Below are 25,087 nucleotides of genomic sequence, written 5' to 3'. Positions count from 1 at the left end.
GAGGGAGGTTAGAAGGAGAGAGAGCGCGCACGAACACAAGCATGGGGAGGGGCAGAGGCAGAGGGAGCAGCAGGTTCCCTGCTGAGCAGGAAGCTGGACACAGGGCTCATCCCAGGACTCCGGGATCATGACCTGAGCTGAAGGCAGACACTTAGCTGACTGAGCCACCCAGACACCCCAAAATATATTGTTTTAAATACAAATTTCTTCACATCTTTTCCTTTTTATTGTGGTATAGCATACATTAAGTACAAAAAGTGCATATATCTTAAATGCCCAGCTTGATAAAATGACATATAGACACATCCATGTCACTACCACCCAGACCAAGAGATAAAACATTTCCAAATACTGTCAAAAGTCTCCTCTTGCCCCTTTCTGTCAAATCCACCGCTATTCTAACTTATCACCATCAATTAGTCTTACACTTCAAATAAATGAGATAAGGGGATGAAGTATGTGTCTTTGTGTTGCTGTTTTCCCGCTGTATAATGTCTGTTACTCGTCTAGCCATGCTAATGGCTTTTTTCCCAATAGTTCATTTTTTATTGCCATGGAATTTTCCTTGTATGAATATACCACAATTGATCTATCCTCCCGTTAACTGGCATTTGGACTGTTTTTAGTTTTAGACTTTTACAAATGATGCTGTTATGAACACTCTCATACATGTGTTTTGGTAGACATGTCACAAGTGGGTTTTAAAAACCCGTATGCCAGTGTTAGAAGTTTCATGTTTCCACACATTTTCCAATATATTTAAGGCTCAGTGGCATAATTATTTCATGCCTGTGGCTATAAAATGATTAATTTTATATTTCACATACACATTTCAAAGGCATAAGAATTTCAATTTATGTAGTTCGGTAAGAGTAATAAGTATATTTTTCTCTACTAATATACTCTTATTTTCTCTACTAAATAGGACGGTATTTGGAAGTAAATTATTAGCCAGGAAGACTGTGTCCATTTCAAGTTTATATTTAAGTCTCTATGATAAGTTAGCCAATCAGATGCTTTAATCGTAGCAGATGACCATTACAATCAAGTAGCATTCATAGTCAGCCAGTGTTAGATCTTGTTTATTTGCAAAGGTGTAAAAAATTTGGGGGTGCTAATGCTTCTTTCCACATCAGTTGCAGGGGCATCTTCTTCCTTTTTTTCAGTTAAAAAAATATCTTCTTGTTTAAAGCCGAAAAACGGACAATAAAACATGGTGATCAACCACTGAGAAGCCAAGAACTAGTAGTATATGGCACCCACTTTTAAGGTCCTCAGGTCTGGTTGAAAACAAATGTTTCCTTGCCTCTCGTCTTTTTCAGGGTCAATAGCAATGACATAGACATCTCGTACCATGTCCCAATCAACTCAGCTTCCTATTCTTTCTTGTTCTGAGCTGCATTCGACCCGGGTCCCTGAGGTTCGGGCTGCTGCAGGTTGAACTGAAGCTAGCTAGAGAAGACTGACCTTATCGGGTGCAGCTGCAGTGGGGAGTCAGAAATGGATTCGCAGCCCTGTAAGCAGTGCCGCCCGGTAGAATTTTCTGTGATGATGGAAATGTTCTACCTCTGTACTGCCCAACACGGTAGTCATGAAACACACGTGGCTACCGAGCATGTGAAATATGGCTAGCGTGAATGAAGAACTGAATTAAAAATGTCATTCACATCATTTAAGTGGAAATGGTCACATGTAGCTAGCGGCCGCCCCGCCGGATGGCACAGGTGTGGAGGACGGTGGCGGGACCTGCGTCACATAGGTGTGGCTGTCAGCGTCCCAGAGGTTCCTGGGGCTTGAGAAGGCCTTGAGATAAGGCTACAGTGTGAGGAATGGGATGATAATAAGCACTACAGCTAATAATTACTCACGGCTATTATATGCCAGGCATTGGGTTATATCCTCTAAGGATTTTTTTCCCCAAGTTATTTAATTCTTTCAATAACCCTTCCCCCTTATTATAAATACAGAGTTTGGGCCAGGCACACTAGGTTCTACATTTTCTCTTTTTATCTCCGTTTTACAAACAATGAAATGGTGGCCTAAGGAACACGAGTGACTTGCTCGAGGTCACCCAGCTGGTATGCAAGGTGCTGAAAGTTGATTTCTCAGGGCAGATCTCTTATGCGCACAAACTGCTGTCCTTTGTACTCTGCCCATCAGTCCCCAGGGACACATGCTGCGGGGGAGCTCTGGTGTGACTGTTCAGGGCCAGGCAGGAGGGGCTGCCAGATGCATAGTGCCTGCAGGGACTCCTCAAGCCAGTGGAGGCTCAGCCTTCGCTAAATATTCCTGGGATGGTTGAAAAACAGGGGGTCACCCAGAAGACTGACTGCTCAAACACAAAAAAGGCGAAGAGACTGTCTGGAGAGCCCGGGCCATTAAATGCCTGTGAGGGAACAGAGACTGCTATGTGAGCTGGCTGAAAAATAAGAACTATCTTTCTGGTGGAGTGATCAGGCAAATTCAAATGTCTGTGAGATCCCAGAGCTGCCGCGCAGTCCAGTTCTCTTGAAGGTCTAAACGCAAACGGTGGTTCCTAACCCTGGCGGCACAGCTTTCGAAAAACACCGATGTGGGTGCCCTGTCTCAGAACCATGGGACCCGGAGCTCAGGGGGTGGCACCCTGCACCTGTAGACATACAGAGGGCCCCCGGTCACTGTGACGCACAGGACCATGAGCGAGAAACACCCCATTTCAGGGCGTGTGGTAAACTTACTGAACCAGCAGGCTTCTGGTGTTTTGACATCTACACGTATAAACGGCATCAGGAAGACTGCGCGTTAAGTTGCAGGTAGCAGAGGTTGTTATGAAGAGAAATTGAGATTTTAAAATTAAAGGGCCCTGTCACTTTGCGCTCATCATCACAGAGAATGAGCAGATCCTCTGTCTTGGTGAACACGGATCGGCCATGGCTCTGATGAGGTATGAAATTCTAAGAACATCATCATGACACAGCTTTTAAGAAGTCTCTGTATTCTGAAAGTCAGCTACGTACACTTTCATCTTTCAATGTACTTACTTTCTGTAGGTAGTTTACTCTCCCAATAGCACCGATTTTTCTTGTATAATTCACAAAGGCAATATTGCCTTCAGTGGCAGCGTAGAACTCATAAATGCAAATGTCCCCAAATCTCCTGGTGAATTCCCTCCACACATCTCCTCGCAAGCCATTTCCTATTGCTAGTCTCACTTTATGGACGTGATCATTTGGTTTCTGTGGTAGGAGGAGGAGAGACCAAATTAAAACCTCTCCGGAGACTGTACCTATATACTTGTAATTGCCTTTATGTTTCTACATATTTACGTTGGTTGTGGATTCACCTCGCAGTGCACACCTTCTCTGTTACTCACACACATCACGCCTCCTCCCCGCCAACCCACGCGGTTTGGGCCGACAGCTAGAACTCTGATTTAATAACCAAAAGACTTGGCTCTTCCCATTTTGATTTTTAAAAGGCAAGGTGAGATGATTTGATAGAACTAAGTGAGGCCAACATTTAATCCATATCCAATCTGGAAGCTAGAATAAGGTATTGATTGTTTTCTTGATGGGGCTGGTGAATCTCAACTGCCAGAAAGGAGGGGTCACATGGGAAAGATCTATCAAAGACTGACAATCTGAAGCAATAGTCTTCACTTGACAAGGAAGAAGAAAACTGGGAACACAGTGTAAGGAGAGAGAGAATGATTTTCTACAGTCATTAATGTTAGGGTCTCAGGGGACTGGAGAGAAGACTTTTTTTTAAAAAAAGATTTTATTCGTTTATTTGAGAGACAGAGAGCATGAGTGGGGGGAAGGGCAGAGGGAGAGGGAGAAGCAGACTCCCCACTGAGCAGGGAGCTGGATGAGGGGCTTGATGCGGGGCTCGATCCCAGGACTCTGGGATCATGACCCAAGCCGAAGGCAGACGCTTAACCGACTGAGCCAGCCAGGTGTCCCTGGAGAGAAGACTCATGATCATGTCCTCATTTCACAGACCCAGAGGTCACAAAGCCAGGTAAAGCTGAACCATGACAATGAAACTATCCCAATGGGATTGGGAAGAGGAAGAGAGAGAGGAAGCTGGCTCTCAGTTGCCTCAGGTGGCCTGGGAGGAATATACTTTGCTATAAATAAAAATCACAAAGGAAAAATTGTCTTGAGTGTAAGAACTGAAAGGAGACCTTGTATCAGCAGGAGAGGTGGAGTTAGGACCAGGTTGCTTTCCATTCAACCACAATCAGTTGTGAGGCCCCTACAAATATGTCCAAATCTATAGTAATTTCGATGATATTTTATATTAATAAGGCAATTTATATCCTCCAGGAGATCACAGTTTGGTGGGAGAGAAAGATAAACAAGTATAATTTTAACCTGCAGATTCTGTAATTCTATGACCTTTAACAGGAAATGGAATGGAATGGGTGAAAGTGCTTGGTAACTAGGATTCTCACATTGGGGCACCTGGGTGGCTCAGTTGGTTAAGCGACTGCTTTCAGCTCAGGTCATGAGGATCGAGCCCTGCATTGGGCTCCCCACTGAGCAGGAGGAGTCTGCTTCTCCCCCTCCCCCTGCTCATGCTCTTTCTCACACTTACTCTTTTTCAAATAGGACTCTCACATCAAGTGTTAATTTCTTGGATCGGACAACATTTGGCTTACAAATGTTCTTCAGAGCATTTGCTCCATTATTTCCTCTTCTGTGAAGTCATTGTGACGTTATTTTGGAGCTAGAGTTCCTCTTGGAAAAGAGCTGTTGGCATAGAGAGACTGGTGGTTCTCTGGTAAGGGGAGGGCCTTTGATAGGACAGGTGAAAACCCAGCCAAAACAAAGCTTGAATTGAGTTCCGTGCGAGAGGAGGCAGCGGGTCAGGGGAGTAGTGTAGATGCATTTCATTTTTGAGTAGATCCTTGGTCAAAACTCAGGGGGTGAAGCTTCTTCAGGAGTCCTAACCAATGAGGAGAACAGATACTGGTCACTCGTAAAAACTGGGTCCCTGGTGTGGCCTTTCTGAGGAGGAAATGTGTAGGGCCCAGGGGTCTCCTGCCAGTAGTTCTTAACCAGGGTGTTCAGCAGAGTTACCTGAGCAGCCTTTTAAATCTGCATGAACCTCGACATTCTGAGTGGGAACCTATTCTCTTAATCAGCAACCTAGGTCCACAGGTCACTGAATCTATAGATCTTCCTCGATTTCTGATGGCATTACATCCCAATATACCCACCATAAATTAAAAATGTCATAAGTCAAAAACGCTTTTAATTCACCTAATCTACCGAACATTAGAGCTTAACCTAGCATACCTTAAGTGTGTTTAGAACACGTACATAAGCCTACAGCTGGGCAAAATCATCCAGCACAAAACCTATTTTATAATACAGTATTGAATATGTCATGTAATTGATGGAATACTGTACTGAAAGTGAGAAATAGAATGGTTGTCTGGGTCTCGGCTGTTCACCCTCATGATCGTGCGGCTGACTGGGAGCCGTGGGTCACTGCGCCTGCCCAGCATCATGAGAGAGGATCAGAGTATCTATTGCTAGACGGATAAAGATCAAAATTCAAAACTCAGTGTATGGCTTCTACTGAGTGCGTATCACTTTCACACCATGGTAAAGTCAAAAAATCATAGGTGGAACCATCATAAGTTGGGGACTATCTGTATTCCTTTTTAGAATTACAAAGTACCTAGAAGTAGGGAGGCCATGTGTCTGGTTGGTCAGGGCCAGTCCTGGTTTATGCCCGTGGTCCTGATGTGCTTATTAATTACACTCCTTTCACTCTCAAGTGTCCCCGTTTAGACAGTGAATTGTAGGGTCACCCTTCCATAAGGCACTATTCTCAGTTAAGGATTGTCAGCTTTTCAGAGACCATCCTCGCCTCCCACACTGCTGTCCCTCACTGCCCCTCCAGGAATAAAACGTCATAAATATTTGAAGAATACGGACTTTCGCTTAAAAATAACCTCCTGACCTGGGGCTTACCTGCTCCCAGGCCTGTGTGAGAAGCTCCAAAGTAGCATTCCAGTGTGTAAACCCAAGACTTTACTAATCCGTATGCAGCCCGTAATCACCCTCTTAGATCATTTCCTTTTCTAATGTGTGGCGAACATCTATCTCCCCCATGAGATTGTAAACTCCTTTGAGGCCAAATAGATCTCTCTGTCATCTGCAGTGCCTGCACCTGGCTTTGCATACCGAGCAATAGCTTCAATAAAAGAAGGAGTAACCTCCACCAGGGAGCCCTCAAGTTCCCTGTTCGACAGTTAATGGCCCGGACATCAGCCCAAGGGCAGGGCCTAGGGCACAGGAGGCGGCAGGTGCCTCGGGTGCCTGGGCCACAGGCCAGCCTCCCAGGTGCAGCTCTCACCTGGGGGTGGCAGTTAGCTGGGCTGAGAGTCACAATACCATGAGCTCGGTTTTCATCATGAACTGAGGGATCTTATTACACCAGCAGAAGGGATTAAGGCTGTAAGCTGGAAGTGTTTGTGCACACAAACTGGGAGATCCTGCAACCTTCTGCGATGTCTGGTTCTCACCCAAGTTTTGCTCACCACTGGCTGACAGTACCTGGTGTGACTTGAGTTTTCCTTGCCCGTAGGAGAAAGTGTGTTTCCTCATCACCAAATTCACTCCTCAAGGGAGCTGTATTTTAGGTCAAGAATCACCCGCTTGTTTTTCTTTAACAAAGATCAAACCTTTGATTCCATGTGAGAGAGGTGAGGTCACATGCAAACACACCCGGGGGACTTAAATCCGCACTAGGATTTGATGACTGAAAGGTGAGAGGTCAGGGTGTCCAGAGAGGAATGGAAAGTACCAGGTAAATAAGTAAACAGAAAACTTTTATCGAGGGCTTTCCTACTACGTGCCAGGCATTTGACCTTTATTATCTTACTCAAGTTTCTATAGAATCCTACCAAAATGTGATAGGTAATGAAAATATTTGCCTCAGGGGTGCCTGGATGGCTTCGTCGGTTAAGGGTGGTGGGACTCTTGATCTCAGCTCAGGTCTTGATCTCAGGGTCATGAGTTCAAGCCCCGCATTAGGCTCCATGCTGGCTGTGAAGCCTACTTAAAAAAAATATATATATTGGCCTCAATTACAATTGAGGAATCAGAGTCTCAAAAAGATTAAAATAATTTGCTGGAGATCACACAGGTAGCAACATAGTTCTCCAAGATTCAAATCCAAATCTATGTGAATGCAAAGAGAATTCTTTCCCCCTTAGTTAAAAAAAAAAAAAAGAGTGGCACATGTGAAGTCTAACGTTCTAACAGTCAAAGCACTGAAAGGCTTTTAAATGGCCGATGCCGTCACCCCACTTGCCTGCTCCATCCTCTGCCTCCGCTCTACCACCTGGAGGCAGACACTGTCCACTCTTGTAGCTCCTTCCTCTTCTCTCCGGTTTCTAAATTACATGCTTAGACTATTCTCTTTTGATTCATCAATTGTAGATGTTATTTGTTGATTTTCTATTGTGCTGGAGGAAGTTGAAGCTCTCTATCATTCTCTTCAATTTTTCCAATATCCCAATTTTTGGTTAAGTCAATGTTCGGTGCTCACATTATTTTGCTCATCATACACTACTGAGGAGCCAAGGAATATACTCTGATCAAATTCTTTTTTTTTTATTTTTTATTTATTTATTTGAGAGAGAGAGAATGAGAGACAGAGAGCACGAGAGGGAAGAGGGTCAGAGGGAGAAGCAGACCCCCAGCTGAGCAGGGAGCCCGATGTGGGACTGGATCCCGGGACTCCAGGATCATGACCTGAGCCGAAGGCAGTCGCTTAACCCACTGAGCCACCCAGGCGCCCTCTGATCAAATTCTTGAGGCAGTTTTTTTCCCCCTGGAATTCACTGCCACCTGCCCATTTGCTTTGTTTTCTTAGTTTCTACTCACAGGTGTTTCTTCACCGTCCAACAGCCTCGAAATACAATGTTCTTCACGGTGAAACCCACCAGATGCTCTAATTTCCTTTGTCCCTTTGTGCTTCCTTTTAGCCCCCTGCTCCAGTCTGTACTGGTTGCTCTCCAGGCCTGGGGATTCCCTTTACCTCTCTCTTCTGGATCCTGGGTCCTCAGCTGTCTCTGCTCACTCTCCTGTTTGCATGGAACACTTTCTCTAGTAACTTCACAAAGGAGGGTGTATAGGAGGTAAGTTATTTTGAGACTTTGAATGTCTGAAAATATTCTTACTGTACACTTGAGTGATAATTTGATCGTATATAGAGTTCTAGAGAGGCAATACTTTTTACTAAGAATTTTGAAGGCACTGATCTTTTGTCCTCCAGCTTGCAGTGTTGCTGTTGCCAAGTCAAATATTATTCTTACAGACTCTTTCCTCTCTCTCTCTCTCTCTCTTTGTTTGGTAGTCTTATGTTTCATCCTGGTGTATTTAAAAATTTAAATTCCACCCATTTTATTGGGTACTCACTTGGCTCTTTCAATTTGTCCTTCAGCTCTGGGGAAGTTTTCTTTCCTTTTTAATTTTTTTTAAATTTTAAAAAGCTATTTCTCTTCAGCATTGTTTTTTTTTTCAGACAGGCTGACCATTATTGTTTTCATTTCACTTTTAAAAAATATTATTGTTGGGGCGCCTGGGTGGCTCAGTCTTTGAGCGTCTGCCTTTGGTTCAGGTCATGGTCCCAGGGTCCTGGGATCGAGCCCCGCATCAGGCTCCCTGCTCAGCGGGAGGCCTGTTTCTCCCTCTCTCACTCCCCCTGCTTGTGTTCCCTCTCTCGCTGTCTCTCTCTGTTAAATAAATAAATAAATAATCTTAAAAAAAATTATTGTTTTTGTTGTTATTATTATTATTATTTTATTTTTTTTAAGTAGGTTCCATACCCAGCATGGAGCCCTAAATATGGGGTTTGAACTCATGACCCTGAGATCAAGACCTGAGCTGAAGGATCAAGAGTTGGAGGCTTAACCGACTGAGGCACCCAGGTGCCCCTAAAAATATTATTTTTAAAGTTTTGTTTATTTTTTTAATTAAAGTGTAGTTGACATATAATGTTGTTAGTTTCAGGTGTACAACAGAGTGATTTAACAATCTATACATTACTTAGTGCTTACCGTGATTAATGTCAGCATACAATGTTATTTCTATATTATTGACTATATTCCTTATGTGGAACTTTTTACCCCATGACTTTTTATAACTGGAAGTTTGAATTTCTTAATCCCCTTCACCCATTTCACTCATCCCCTCATCCCCCTCCCTTCTGGCAACCACCAGTTCGGTCTCTGTATTTATGATTCTGTTTTTTTGCTTGTTTGTTCATTTTGCTTTTTAGATTCCACACATGAGTGAGATCATATGGTATTTGTCTTTCCCTGACGACTTACTTCACTCAGCATCATACCCTCTAGCTCCATCCACGTCATTGCAAATGGCAATATCTCATTCTTCGTTATGGCTGAGTAATATTCCATTGTGTATATATACCACATCTTCTTCATCCATTTATGAAGTTTCCTTGTAATACTTCTTTGATAATATCCTCCTCTCCATTTTCTGTTCTATTTTCCCAATTTTCTATTAATTAGATGTTGGACCTCTTGGATTGATCTTTTAATTTTGTTTCCCTCACATCCATCACTTTATCTTTTCTCCAACTTTCTCTAAGATTTCTCAGGTTTATCTTCCAAACTTTCTATGAATTAAACACTTTAAATCATATTTTTATTTTTGGGAGATTCTGTTAGTTTTTTTTATAGCATACTATTCTTGTTTTATGGAGGGAATATCTTCTCTAACAGCTCTAAGGAAATTAATTATAAGTTTTTGGAAGTTTTCTCTCACTTTTTGAACTGATGCTGTCTCTTCTATTCTTTTGATGATATTTCCTATCGGAGGCTTTCCTCAGCTGTCTGCTGATCCCTGATGTCTGTTCATATTCAGAAGTAAGGCAACTAAAAGATGTTTGAGTAGCTTTGTAAGCAGGGGAAGTGCTCTTGGCAAGTGGGCTCTGCACTGTCCCGTGACAGGGTAGTTCTACCTGAGAATTAGACTTCTAGATTCTCTTGCCTACAAGCATAAACTGACTCTGGAGTTCTAGAAGCTGTGCAAGGGAAAGGCACTGCTGGTCTCTCTGGTTAATAAGCAGATATTTACTCAATCTCTATTTTCAGTGTTTCACCCCTGCCCTCCTCCACTTGTGGGGTCCTTTAGTTCAAAGCTCTTCTAGGTCTTCTCCAGAGAATAAACCTCTGGTCTTCTACAAAGGTGGGAGAGGGGAGGAGATGTCTAGCTATTTTTTACACAGAGGGAGGGATAGAGGAGAAGCAGACTCACTGCTGAGCAGGGAGCCGGAGATGGGGCTCGATCCCAGGATCCTGAGATCATGACCTGAGCTAAAGGCAGATGCTTAATTGACTGAGCCACTCAGGCGCCCCACCAGCGTCCCTGATCTTAACAACTAATATGCTACACTTCTGCCTGGCTCCCTTAAGACAAAAGAAAGCCCCCAGTGACAGGAATGAAAGGAAGAGTCTCCATTTCTCTGCTCTACAAAGAGGTCTTTCACCCTCCAGTGTCCTCAAGGTTCATTCATGTTATAGCATAGTGCAGAATTCCCTTCCTTTTTAAGGCTGAATGTGTACATACCACATTTTGCTTATCCATTCATCCATTCTTGGACACTTGGGTTGCTTCCACATTTTAGCTATTATGAATAATGCTGTTATGAACATGAATATACAAATATCTCTTTGATAACCTGTTTTCAATTCTTTTGGGCATGGTACCCAGAAATGGAATTGATGGGTCACATAGTAATTTTATTTTTCATGTTTTGAGGAACTGCCATACTGTGTCCACAGTGGCTGAACAAGTTACATCCCACCCACAGTGCATGCGGGTTCTAATTTCTTCACATCCTCACCAATGCTTGTTGTTTGCTGTTTTTTTTTTTTTTTTAATAGTAGCCATCCTAATGAGTATGAAGTGGCATTTTACTATAGTTTTGATTTGCATTTCCCTAATGATTAGTGATGCTGAGCACTTTTTTTTTTTCATGTGCTTATTGGCCATTTGTATATCTTCTTTGGAGAAATGTCTATTCAAGTCCTTTATATTTGAATCAGGCTGTTTTTTTGTTAGTGAGTTTAGGAATTCTCTATACATTCTGAATATGAACCTCTTCTAAGACATATAATTTGCAAATATTTTCTCCCATTCTGTATGCTGCCTTTTTTACTCTCTCTTTTTTTTTTTAAAGATTTTTTTTAAATTTATTTAACAGAGATAGAAAGCGTAAGTAGGCAAAGTGGCAGACAGAGGGAGAGGGACAAGCAGGCTCCCCGCCGAGCAGGGAGTCCGATGCGGGGCTCGATCCCAGGACCCTGGGATCATGACCTGAGCCGAAGGCAGCCGCTTAACCGACTGAGCCACCCAGGCGCCCCTAGGTCTTTTTTCCATTTTGAGATAATTTTTGTATAAGCATGTTAGATAAGGGTCCAACTTCATTCTTTTGCATGTGGATATTCAGTTTTCCCAGGACCATTTGTTGAAAAGACTGTGTCCTTTCCCCACTGAATGGTCTTGGCACCCTTGTCAAAAATCATTTGACAATATATACGAGGGCTTATTTCTGGGCTCTCTATTCTATTCCACCGGTCTATATGTCTGTCTTTATGTTAGTACCATATTATTTTGATTACTATAGCTTTGTAGTAAGTTTAAAAGTTAGGAAGTATAAATCCCCCAGTTTTGTTCTTCTTTTTCAAGATTGCTTTAGCTATTTGGGTCCCTTGAGACTCCATATGAATTTTAGATACGTTTTTTTCTGTTTTCACAAAAAAGTGTCATTGGGATTTTGATAGGGATTGCATTAAATCTATAGGTCTCTTTGGGTAGTAGCAATATTTTAAAAACATTAAATCCTCCAATCCATGAACATGGGGTATGACTTCATTTATTTATGTCTTCTTTAATTTCTTTCATCCATGTTTTCTAGTTTTCATTATACGTGTCTTTCACCTCCTTGGTTAAGTTAATTCCTAAGTATTTTATTCTTTTTGATGTTATTGTTTTTGTAATTATCTTTTCAGGTTGTTCATTGTTAGTGTATAGAAATACAACCGATTATCATGTGTTGACTCTGTATCCCGCTACTTTGCTGAATTCATTTATTAGTACTAACAGTTTTTTTTTTTGCCTTAAGGATTTTCTATATATAAGCTTATGTCACTTTTTTAAGCTCATATCATTTTTAAAAAGTCTTTAACTGAAGGTTTTTTTAGGTAAATTTGATCATTCATTACAACTCTCATAAGAATTTTGAAGACAAACCAGAACTCAGGGGTGTGGGGGAAGCAAGACCTAACAGAAACTCCCTATCTTCTAGATTTGAGATCATCCATGAATTATACAACAAATCATAATATATTTTGAAGATCTAAAACCCCAATCAAATTTTGGTTTTCAGCATCTGAGACAACATTATGAGGAAGGAGAAAGGTGGAAGTGTTTATATGTGTGAGAGTGTATAAGCCTGAAAGAGCTACACAAACATGTTTATTTTCCTCAAGTCAACACACCCTCTCCCAGGAGACTTCTAACTAACAAAGGGGACTTTTAAGGCAGAGAAGAAAAGCCAAACAGAAGGGACCCATATGGATTTCTGGGTTTTAATAGAGAGCCATGCAATCTTGAGGGCCAGATGGGATACTAATGTGAAAAAAATTCAATAATGACTTCAACAGAAATTGCTGTGGGAAAGGTCCTAATCCAGCTCACAGCTAATTATGATTCTCAGTAAGCTGGTGAATCTGCTGCCCAGATCAGAATATTATGTGCTAAGCCTAAACATTCCAGGGAAACATATTACCTCTCTGAAGTTAATCATACTTCTTTCAGGGGCCAGAATTTAGAGGTTCATTCAACGAAGTTTGTTGACGCCTCGAATGAGCCACACACAGATCTCAGGGCTAGAGATCTGGCAGTGAACGAAGCCCCTGGTGCGTGGAACTTTCATGTAATTGGAGGAGATAGACAATAGTTGTATAAACCTGTCCTATGTCACGAGGGGCAGTACTGTGAAAAGCAGTCACCCACGAGATGGATGGTAAGGGGGCGAGGTGATACATTTGTTGATTAGTAGGAGGGGCCTCTCTGATGAGCTGACATGTGGGCAGAGACTGAATGAAGTGAGGAGGGGAAGAGCTGGGGCAAGAGCATCCTATACTTCTTCCTATGTCACAGCAGATGTTATGTAAGTTGAGGATAACAGGTGCTTATAAATAGCAATTTATCAACTTAGTGATCCTCTGAATTTGTTTTACGATGATTGAAAGGACTAAAGGAAGTAGAATCTGGTGAGTTTACTGCATTATCTAGTCTAGTGGTTCTCAACTGGGGTGATTTTGCCTGCCAGGGGACATCTGGCAATGTCTGAAGACATTTTGATTATCGTAACCTGGGGAGGGGGGAGGGAGAGGGTACTACTGGTATGTCCTGCATAAAGGCCAAAGATGATACTAAATATCCTACAGTGCATGGAATAACTCCATACAGCAAAGAATGAATGTGCCCAAAATGTCAGCAGTGCCGCTGTTGAGAAACCTTGATTTGGTCCCCAGGCAGGATGCCAGGCCTCTGATAAGACTTGAGGGCAGGAGAAGTTCTTTCAAAGAACCTCATCAAGACATCTGGATATCTGCAAACAGGGTAGATCCAAGGCCTCTGGAGTAACCTTGGGGCATCTGCTCCAAGCTTGTTGACAGACTTAGTCAGATGGTTTCAAAGCCACCCAGGTATTTATTCAAGCAACATTAAATAAATGTTTCCTGTATGCCTATGGTTTAAGAGAAAGTAAGGATACAAGATGTGGTCCCTGCCATCAAAGACTTTATAGCCTAGGGAGGATGGAAGGTATGAAGACAAATACCTGCAATGTGACAAGGCCACAATGGGTAGAAATCAGATGATGTAAGGGAAAGAAATCAGATAATGTTGGCGTGACCCAAACAGGTTTAACATACGAAGTATCATTTGAACTGGGCTTTGACAGTAAGTAGGCTTTAGACAGAGAGGGAAGGAGAAGATCTGCTAGGTAGAGGGTGAGATGTGAAAACAGGTAAAAAGATTGGGAATAATAATATTAATAGCAACTGACACCTAGTAGATCCCCTCTTGTATGATAGGTGTGGTGCCAAGCACTTTATCATGACACACAATTGTAGTCTAACCTGAAAACTGATAGACATGTAAGTACCAGCTGAAGCCTAGCATCACCCAAAGTAACGTGAATTCCAATCTTACCCATCTCAAAAAGAATGAAACACAGGGAGTGTTACCTGGGGTGAGTTGCATAAATACCGAAGAAGTTCACCAATATACTGAATGACAGTGACATTATATTTTCTGCAGTCATCCCAAAACTGGCTGGCTGAAAATTTGTTCCGCAAAACAAGAGTAGCACCTACAGAGAAGTTGTATATAAAGTGTTAAGGAAGAAAGGCTATTAAAAAACTCTTTGGTTATATTTGTCATTTTTGAAAGGTAGAAATTTAAATATGAATTATATTCACAAACAAGTCTGAATATTGCTTATCTTCAAAACAAAAATCAATAAGACATGGTTTTATCCTACAGAGGCTTTCAATCTAGTGGGGGAGAGACACATGCTGATATCTTTCTAATAAAATTCAGTGTGCAATAAATAGGAAGTTCAAATGAATCCCTAAGGGAATGTGAATGAAGATGTGTGCATGTGTGTGTATTAATTCTACTTGGGGTAATGGCTGAGAAAGGCATATTTTGGAAGAGGTAGGATGTGAATTATGTCTTGAGCAATGATTATGAAGAAAGATGAGAGAATTCCAGGCAGAGGAAACCATGTGAAACATAAAGACAGGGCAGTTCAGAAGGTGTGGGAAGATAGCCAAGACTCAGTTGGCCTGTGACTGGAGTGGTGAAGAGTGGGTGAGTCATGGGAGCGGAACCTGGAGAAGCAGCTGAGGGTGCCATCATGGAGAACTTGGAAGTGCCAGATGGAAGAGTGAGACTTAACTCTCCAGGCAGTGGAGAACCAGGGTCTTGAGCAAGCGGGAAAATTGTTCGTTGATGAGTGAGGTAGACATAATGGTTCCCAAAGATGTCCCTGTTCTAATCCATAGGACCTGTGAATATGGTCCCTTACCATGGCAAAAAGACCTGTGTAGATGTAATTAATTTCAGGATTTTGAGATGGGAAGATCATCCTGGATTACCTGGGTGGGCCCAATGAAATCATAAATGTCCTTATAACAGGAAGGCAAGCAGATCAAGGGCAGAAGGACATGGGATGATGGAAACAAAAGGTTGGAATGATGTGTTTTGAAGATGGAAGAAGTGGCCACAAGCCACAAGGCAGGCACCTTGATTTTAAGATTTCTGACCTTCAAAACAGAATAAAAATCTGTTACAATAGTGATAGGAAATGAATATAATGGGTAAAAATAATATATATCAGACCCAACCTAATTCTAGGCATGAAATGTAGTAAAGTGAAATAAAAAAACTCACAAGTATTTTTTCATGCTATTAGTTTAGCTTTACTCCTAATTATACAAAAGTCCGATGTTTTAGAAGAGGAAACACTTTTCTAAACACTATTTTTTTCCTTCTTTAGAATGTATCTGTGGTGCTTAAGCAAATGTGTGAGCAATGAAGTTTTCTCTTTGGGAGCCTCAGAGTCCCTCTGGCCTTGAAGAGCCCCGCTATATGATCAGGCCCTGTCAGTCATTCCCGGCCAATGTGGAGGTGGGTACTGATGCTGGGGTAAGTATTTTATAGCTGATCAATAGGTTGATGAGGGAAAGACACAGAGGCTTGGGCCATCACACATGCATATATATATATATATATGTATGTGTATATATGTTATCATGTATATATAAAATATGTGTTATTATATATGTGTATATACATATGTGTATATATGTTAATATATTAATATATTATTATATTTGATATACATTGTATATTAAAATGAAATGTCACATGGAAGAAAAAATTAAGGTTTTTGTTTGTTTTTTGTTTTTTGTTTTTTTTAGCTTAGAGAGTTAGAGATGGCTTTCTGGGAGAGAAGAATATTAGACTGAGCCTTGATGTATACAAGGGGCATAAAGCCTACTGAAAGGAGAAAAGATGGCAACTCTAACTTGAATGGTAAAATTTTGGAAGGAAAGAGAAGGGATGGAAAGCCAGGTACTCTGACCAGAGCTGGGGAGCTGTGGGAGCAGGGAAGAACAAAGTAGGATGGGGACAACTAAGGGGGAAGTTTAAATCAGATGCTGATGGAGATCCACATGCGGATTTCTGAGGATGGAAATGACAGAGGGGAATTAATTATGGGATCTAATTAGAATCAAGTGTCTTAACCTGGATGAACATCCAAAATATTTTAAAGCCGTTTCCTCCTTGACATCCTGAACAACTGTAGCATTATATTATCAGATAAGCAGGCATGAGAAAATATAAATTATTCTAGATACTTGCTGGTGATGTGTGAGCCAAAAAGCCTTGTTACTAACATAGAATTAAATGCTGTTCCTGGCCGATAGGAGAGTAGCCAACTTTTGTATTACTTTCCCCGTGGAGCACATGTGACTGTGTACTGGACTCCAGTGCCTTGTTGAGAGGAAAAAGCTTACCAGTCAGGATACATCCGTGGACGCCAATCATCAGCGCAGCACTGTGGTACAAGGGGAGGGTGGTATAGATGACATCGTCTTCCTTAACCCCAACTGCATTGATAAAGCCAGTTGCATACCACAGGCGTTGGTGATTGATCATCGCAGCTTTCGGGAGACCTTTGCAAAGATACAAGAGAAAGCATGAGTGAGCCAAGATTGGCCATTTGCAGACACATGGTCTGGGAGAGAGATCTGGCTTAGGAAGATCCATCACGCAGTGGTTCGAGAATTGCATAGGGGAGGACCATATTCAGTTACACCAAGAGTCAGCAAATTTTTTCTGTAAAAGACCCGAGAGTCAATGTTTTAGACTTTGCAGGGTCATACAGTTTCTGTTACAAATAGTCAACTCTGCTATTGTAGCTGATAGCAGCCAGCCATATAAAGGAATGAATGTGGCTATGTTCTGATAAAGCTTTATTTACCAAAACAGGTCGGGGGGGCTATATTTGGCCCATGGACCTAGCTTGCTGACCCCTGAATTAGATGGTTACTACAGTAGTAATTTGAAGAGAAAGGCATGAATGTCTATCGAATTTTTGCTCTGTGCCTACCACCTTGCAAGGTATTTTCAAAATTTCATTTAATTCTCATAATAAACAGGATCAGTAGAATTATATTTTTTAATCCACAGATGAGAAGGCTGAGATTCAGAGAGATTAAATAGATTTTTCCATTCCTATCACTTTCTTTCATAACCACTTTTATGAATTTCTTAACTCCTAGAGTTTCTTCATATAAATACAAACAAATATAGAGTTGCTTATTTGTTCTTGCCCTTTCCTCCATTAAAAAAAAAAAAAGAGGACCTTTCTACACTTTTCCCTCTCTGCTTAACAGTGTATAGTGGAGAACTGTCCATATTTAACAAAGAAATTTCCCTTATTTATTCATTCATTTATTCTCTCTCTTGCTCTCTCTCTCTCAGTTGCATCAAGTCCTCTGTATTTGTGTGTTATAATTTCTTTAACTATTTTGCTATTTCAACCTGGTCCACATGGTATTTTACACTATAGATGATGCTGTATTTGTAGGATAAATTTGCTGAAGTGAGATTGTAGGGTCAAAAGATACATGTCTTTGTAATTTTGATAGGTACCGCCACATTGCCAGTTATAAGGGCTGTTCCATTCCACTCTCCCACCAGCAATATCTGAGTGAACCTGTTCCTCATAGCCTTGCCTAGGTATGCTCTCAACTGTTGGACAGAGGGAGAGGGAGAATCTCAAGCAGGCTCTTCGCTGAGTGTGGAGTCCAGGGTGGGGCTCGATCTCAGTCAGGATCCTGAGATTGACCTGAACTGAAACCAAGAGTCAGATGCTTAACTGACTGAGCCACCCAGGCACCCCAAGTTCTTTTAATTAACCTTTACAAGAGTAACTTAGCAAATATTTTATTCAGAGATAAGGAGAGAAGCAAAATAAACATCCACCCAGTTATCTTCCAATTAAATATAAATTCTGAACTGTGGGATTAAATTAAGGAGTGTTCAGTCTCTTTTTTCCCCTAAAGTGGGTTTTATATTTGACTGTCAAAGCCTACATTGTGAAGTTCTTTTTTTTTTTTTTTTAAGATTTTATTTATTCGAGAGAGAGAGAGAGACAGAGAACTCAAGCAGGGGGAGAGGCAGAGCGAGAAGGAGAAAGCAGACTCCCCACTGAGCTGGGAGCGAGACATGGGGCTCGATTCCTGGACCTGACCTGAGCCGAAGGCAGACGCTTAACCATCTGAGCCATCCAGACGCCCCTTCATGGTGAAGTTCTATACTCATGTAGCATTAAGACTAGGACTCCCTGTAACTAACCAAGGGCTGATTTTTTCTCAATTATTTCCCAAAGTTTACAACTTAATTTTACCATTCTATTATGAAATAAGGATAAAGGTCCCATATATTAAGGTAGTGTCTGTATGTAGGGGAAGCATTTGGTTAACTATGTCATTCCAACATTTTGTTGGCATGGCAATATATAACTTCTGACAGATAGAAAGAGGATAGACATATTATTTAACATGTCATTCCCAGTCTCCCATCCTCATTTACTTAAAGAAAATACTCAGTGAAAGTAATTGTATGAAAGGAAGTCAACACTGAGATTAAACTCAGGTCCAGGAACTGGGAGAGCAGATGGGTGCTGAGGATCTGTCGAGGTAAAGGAAGGAGTGTCTATAGGCTGGTGTTGAGATAAAAGGCTCAAAGGAACCTTTAGCCTTATCTATAATGTTTGTTTTACAAGGGAATGCGTGCATGCATTACCTGCTTAAATTAAATTAAAATTTTAATCAAAAGAGAAAAGATTCACATGTTCAATTTTCCAATACTAATAATAATGATCAGCATGCTGGTGCTGGCTTCCTGCCCTACTTTTAAATATATCCCTAAGGCCTCATATTATTACATTTTGATAATGTTTTCCCTGGCCTAGAGTAGGCAGACACCACATATCTGTTAAGTGGAAGAATTGGGCAATATTGTGGCAGAGAGGTCAGATGTATGAGCTGTGGAGTCAGCCTACCAAGGTGAATCCTGACAAGTTACCTTGAGAAGTTCTTAACCTCTCTAAGCATCAGTTTCTAGATCTGTAAAATGGGAATAAGAATGGTACCCATCTTATGGATGGTGGGAGAATTGTATGAACACAAGACCATAAAGCTTATAGGAGCGTGCCTAGTAATTTTATCTTTAATATTGCCTGTCCCATATAGCTGTTCCAATAACACTATTAATTGGCAGTGTTTTTTCTTAGTGGCTCATAAAATTATGCTGCAGCTTACAGTTGAAGGTATCCTAGATTTGGTGAAATACAGTATTTCAGGCCCTGGGCTAGAGCCATCCTATACCCACAGCACCAAACAGCTCCAAGTCAGCGTTGCTTGGGAAGATAGCAGTCAAAACATTAATGTAAATATAACTCCGTTATTGTCCTATCATCTTCTTTGGTGTCTCACTTTTAATTGGTTATACATTATGTATGGACTTGGGATATAAGATAATCAAAATCCAACAATCATTTAAAAAATTCCAAAAGCCTATTCAGTGCCAAATTTCATCCATTATCATAACTATTTTTGTATTTCTTGGTTAACTTCTTTCTCTGTTCTATATACCAACTAGGGGGAAATATGCATAGCTTGGAGAAACCCAAATGGGATCATGTGCTATGAAATAAGACCAGTTCCCACAGGCAAAGAGCTAAATCCTCTAAAGTATTAGTTATCTGATAAGTTTTGCCAAAGGAAAAGAACATTTGAAAACCTAACCTAACATTTAACTGCTTCAGGATAAGTCCATTTCTTTGAGAATCCTTTCTTTATTTTTACCTGTGGTTCCAGAAGTATAAATGTATAAGGCAGGAGTGGAAAAAGTGACTTCAGACCTCCATGACTCTGGAATAGCTTCTGTTGACACTTCATCTACTTTGTCTAGTAAAGAGTCGACCCCATCCGTGTTAGAAGTTCTGCTCACATAATAGATGGACACATTATCTTTTTTCAGGCTTGGCAGCACCTCTTCAATAGCATCTTGTAGTTCTTAATAAGGAAAGAAAGTCCAAATGAATTAAATTAGTCCAGTAAAGTTCTATTAGTACAGTAGACTTTATATTAATTTTGTTTTCAGTATAAATTTTGCTGAAATGCGTAGACATGCTTACAGTTACACAATTTTAAACATGGAATTTTCTAGATTTGAAAATATCACAAGATTCCAAGATCTGAGGGAAGGCTGGGTGTTAATGGTTTCCTAGCAACAAAAGGTTGGTTGAAATCTGTACAAACAAATGGACACGTGGATAAAAACCAAGATATGTAAGTGCGTTACTTACATGCGGGTCTGGTATACATCTCAAAATACTCCAGAAATGAATTTGGTTATTCCCAATATATGTGTCCCAGTGATGAAAAATAAAAAAAGAAAATTTTAAGGTAGGAGCCAAGAAACAAAAGCAAGGTAGCCATGCTAACTAACAATGATGATAGAAGGCAACTTTATATATACACGTACGTATATATATTTTAACACAACAGGAACAAATAGTTCCCCTAGGACAGTTCAGCTCATCTGAGAAGGAAGCTCCAAATTTTGTAAGCACATTTTCTGCTCTGAGAAAAAACAGGACTGATTAGCATGTTTTTCCAACTGTAGGTCACAATACAGTAGTGGGTTGTTAAAATCATTTGAAGTGACCAACATTTTAAAAAATTAAAGTAGAATGAAATATAAGTTTTCAGAGTATATCACACATAGTAAGAGGTAAGTATTATTTTTTTTAAAGTTTTGTGTCAGTTATGTGGGTGTGTGGGTACTGAGTCACGAATATATTTTTGTACTGTAGACCAACATCAAAAAATTTTTAAAAAAAAATATTTTATTTATTTATTTGCCAGAGAGAGAGAGAAAGAGAGCATAAGCAGCAGGAGCTGCAGAAGCAGGCTCCCTGCTGAGCACGGAACCTGATGCAGGACTCCATCCCAGGACCCTGGGATCATGACCTGAGCCGAAGGCAGGAGCTTAACCGACTGAGCCACCCAGGCATCTCCAATGTCAAAAAATTTAAAAGGCACTGATTTAATATGCAAACCACATTTCATGTTTGCTGCTTGATTTCTGTGCCCTTCAATCACAAGATGAGATGGCCTTTAAGCTTACTTGTCTTAAACTTGTGATAACTGAACTGAATATACTTATTCTTAATAGGAAAGTGACCCAATACCCCAGGGAATTACCTTGGGGAGGCTATCCCTAATTCATCTTACAGGCTTTGTTTTTCAGATTTTGTGTATGATGTCTCTACCAAAACAGAAATATCATCTGGACAGATGCATTTAAAAAAATTTTAAAACATTTTAACCAGAGGACTCATGCACCTGAGAAAAAGAAATCAAATAATACAAAAGAGTTTATAATGAAAATCAACAGTTCTGCTCCCCTTCCCTCTTCACAACTAAACCTGCCGCCTGGAGGCGATCACTTTCAAGTTTTTGAAATCTGTTTCTTCTAACAGTCGCCTCTCTATCACCAAATAATGTGCTTTTCCTGCTACCTCCTGACCTATCAATTTTGATCCCCACCCTTGTTCTTCCCCTATCTACTCCCAAAAGTCACTATCCCCACTTTATGTTGTCTAGGTTCATAGTATTTACATCTTTTCTGAGACTATAATTCCATCCTCCCAGCTTTGTTTACGGGTTGGCTCTAGAAGTGAGCACCAATAATCAGGATCAACAAGATTAAGACTATGTAAATATTATTCACTGCAGAGCAGAGTAACACACTATAATCGTATTTCCATTCGTGAAGAGTTTTCTTTTGTTTTCTTTTTAAAGATTTTATTTATTTATTTGACAGAGAGAGCGAGAGAGCACACGCAGGGGGGAGAAGTAGGAGGAGGGAGAAGCAGGCTCCCCCGCCCAGCAGGGAGCCCGACGCGGGGCTCGATCCCAGCACCCTGGGATCATGACCTGAGCCGAAGGCAGACGCTTAACCATCTGAGCCACCCAGGTGCCTCGACTCATGAAGAGTTTTCTCCTTGAGTTTCTTTTGGCTATCAACCTCTAAGATTTTATTTGCTTCAGTTGTCTTCCACCTTCACCAGATCAGATTGCTCTCTAGTCCGGGAGCACTTCAAAATATTCACCAAAAAATACTCCTGTTATAAAAACTGCAATGGTAACACCCCATCCCTTGCCACTGCCTTGCTTCAGGTCCTCATTATTTCCTACCTTGATCTTCCCAGTAGCCTCCAGACCAATCTCCTTGCCTCTAACCTCTCCCTGCTGCCAACTTAGCGCTAGCTATACTACTATGCTTTCTTGTTACTGCCCTGCTTAAAATCTTTCAGTGGCTGCTAATCCCTTGTGGCAGTCTACTCTCCTTAGGCAGCCCGTGAGGTCCTGAGCTCATTCACACTTTAACCCCTGGGGACTTTTCTGATGTCATCTCCTCGTACCATCTCTTATCCCCTTTCCTCTAACCACACCGATCTATGTGAACTGAATGTACCCATACTCTCACATCTCATGACCTTTGTCCAGATGGTTTCATCTGCTTTGAGTGCCGTCCTCCACCCTGGTCCCCTGGAAAACTCCAGCTTATCTTTCAAGACTCAGCCTTGGCGACATTTCTCTCTGTTTCCTTCCTTCCCCCTGCAAAGTGGGGTGCTCCCACAGGGGCCTGCATATACTTCTGTCAGAGTATTAGTACACGGTGCAACTTGCTTGTTCTTTTTCTCCTTTATTAGTGAAAACGTTGAGATGAAGGCTCAAGAATTAAGAAATCACCTCCCTCTCTCCCTCCCCTGAAGCTACACACTTAAATACTGTGGTGTAAGTTACCTTGATTAGTCTTTCCTCTCTGCCTCCCTCTTTCCCAACACTTATCCAACATCTATTTAAACAGTGCTCCCTATGGGCCAGGCATGGTTCTAAGCAGTGGGTATAACGGTGACCAAAAGAGATACTGTCCCTGTTTCTATAGAGCCTAATGGGGGAGGAAACGAAGATATCATCCATTAAAGTAAGGTGTCCTAGGTGTCACAACAGGGGATATGGTATTTTGGGAGGGGCACAAATACAACCTAGAGGCAGTATCATCTGAGTGGAGACCTGAAAGATGAACAGGAGTTGGCAAGTTGAAGACCAACTGAGATTGACTGAACCTGTTTCTAGCAGAGGGAACAGCTTATGCAAAGGCCCAGAGGCAAACAGCATGGTGTTAAAGTAACTAAAAGAGGCTAAAGTTGACTGGGGGAAAGAAGGTTGGGAGAAGAAGCTAGAATGTAGGTAGGGACCAAGTCCCTGGTGTAAGTCAGGGCAAATGGATTGCAGGCAAGGCCATGATACATTTTTCAGCATGAAATTTACATTCCATTTTTTTAAAAAAAAAGGTAAAAGAAAATGTAATTAAGCAGGTGTCATGCTGGATCGTAGTTCAAGCAATTTGGCATTATGTGTCTTCTACTGCATTCATGTTCCTACCTAGCTCTCCGTAGGCATTTTGTTTGTGATAACCTTTGTAGAAGTCATCTCATCTGAAGGGAAGGCCATTGACCCTGCCCAACACAATTTCCTTACATGTCCTCTGGGCTGCTGGTGTAGAATTTGCATTTGGGCATTGACTTGAGGTTCCAGGGACTCACCAACCATATTAGGACACACCTCATATGCCTGATGGTAGCAGGCTTTCTTCCTTTAAACTAGAGATGCTGATATAAAAACTGAAATTTGAAAGGAAATTCTGGATTTCTATTAACCATCTATTTGATATGTAGTGTCTTTCCTTAAGCCCTTTATAAATACAACTGGACCTACATGTTTTCTCCTTCACAAATTTTGTCTAGTGTGTGTGTGTTAATTCTTACTGTAAAGTCTGCTTACTTAAAAGTGGCAATCAACCAGGACACGTAAGCTCTATTCGGCAGAGGTTGAGCTCCTGGGAGCTCTATGTTCTGAGATTTACATGCAGGAGTGCACTTGGTAATGACATCTGTCAGGTTGCAAGAGAAGCAGACTAGATAGAGGGCAAGGTTGAACAGTGATGTAGCCACACAGTGACATCACTCAACTGATTCTCTGATCCTATGGGAACTCTGGGCCTGGGATGGCCCTTCAGGATTGTCCCAAACTAAGGGAAGTGGGCTGAACCTTCACCCCTGCCCATGAACCAGTCATTGGATGCAGGCTGGGGGTGGTAGCGCTTGACCTTGGGCACAGTGGCTCTCTGTAAGCAAGGGTGAGTCCTGGAGAGGGTCTTGGCTAAGAGTTTCAACTGCCAATGCTCCCAGCAGCTGAGGAATGAGCATCTCAGTCCTGAAGGGGGCATATGGGTAGTCCATCACAGCATCCACTACACCTTGCATCCTTACTGATAATAAAGCCTTAATGTTTCCATTTGTATAGAACAATTTGTATAGTAGCTTTACATATATCACATCACATAATTTTCACGAGAACCCTATGATACAGTTACAGTCATCCTGTTTCTACAAATGAAGACAGAGGCTCAGTGAGCCTATGTTTGGAAGGATACATACAAAATAAACAGAAATATATTGGGTTTATGGGATTCCTGCTGCATCCTTATACTAGCCATTCAGGTTCAATTATTGAAAGAGTGCCTTACTTTTTAGAAGATGCTGTCTCCTTGACCTGCTCAGTTCTTGTTAAATGAAGCATGTGGATCTACCTTTGGAGGGTAATATTGACAATCTCTTGTTCATCTTCTTTGAAAAGCATAACCTTGAGCTTTATTTAAGCTTGGGTATGAAAAACAGTATTCACAGAAAGTGGCCTGAATGGTGTAGAGTAGATCTGTTGGTTCCTCATTAGTTTACGTTTAAGTTGAGGATTGAAATAGAACCTCAGAGAAACCAGTTCATACTTGAGTGAGGGAATATTGAGATTACATTTTCCCTCCCTTAAAAT

The 25,087-nt window shown here is 41.3% G+C and overlaps 1 protein-coding gene across 3 annotated transcripts in view; it reads right to left on the bottom strand.

Annotated features, from left to right (window-relative positions):
* The window catches only part of SLC27A2 (solute carrier family 27 member 2), a 40,219-nt gene that overhangs the window by 8,272 nt on the left and 6,860 nt on the right, over positions 1-25,087 (bottom strand). For 2 of the 3 annotated variants that reach the window (XM_081831058.1, XM_081831060.1), the window contains exons 2-5: positions 19,988-20,197; positions 16,628-16,786; positions 14,288-14,412; positions 3,021-3,215 (exon numbers count right to left, since the gene is read on the bottom strand). In XM_081831058.1, the coding sequence (XP_081687184.1) occupies positions 3,021-3,215; positions 14,288-14,412; positions 16,628-16,786; positions 19,988-20,197 (689 nt within the window). The remainder of the gene's footprint in view (positions 1-3,020; positions 3,216-14,287; positions 14,413-16,627; positions 16,787-19,987; positions 20,198-25,087) is intronic. The other variant, XM_081831057.1, reaches the window with a different exon arrangement.

Source organism: Leptonychotes weddellii, chromosome 9 (genome assembly GCF_054177405.1).
Source record: "Leptonychotes weddellii isolate Sample4059 chromosome 9, ASM5417740v2, whole genome shotgun sequence".
Lineage (NCBI taxonomy): Eukaryota > Metazoa > Chordata > Mammalia > Carnivora > Phocidae > Leptonychotes > Leptonychotes weddellii.
Note: the sequence above shows the minus strand (reverse complement) of the source record. Positions and strands in the feature narration are given on the sequence as shown.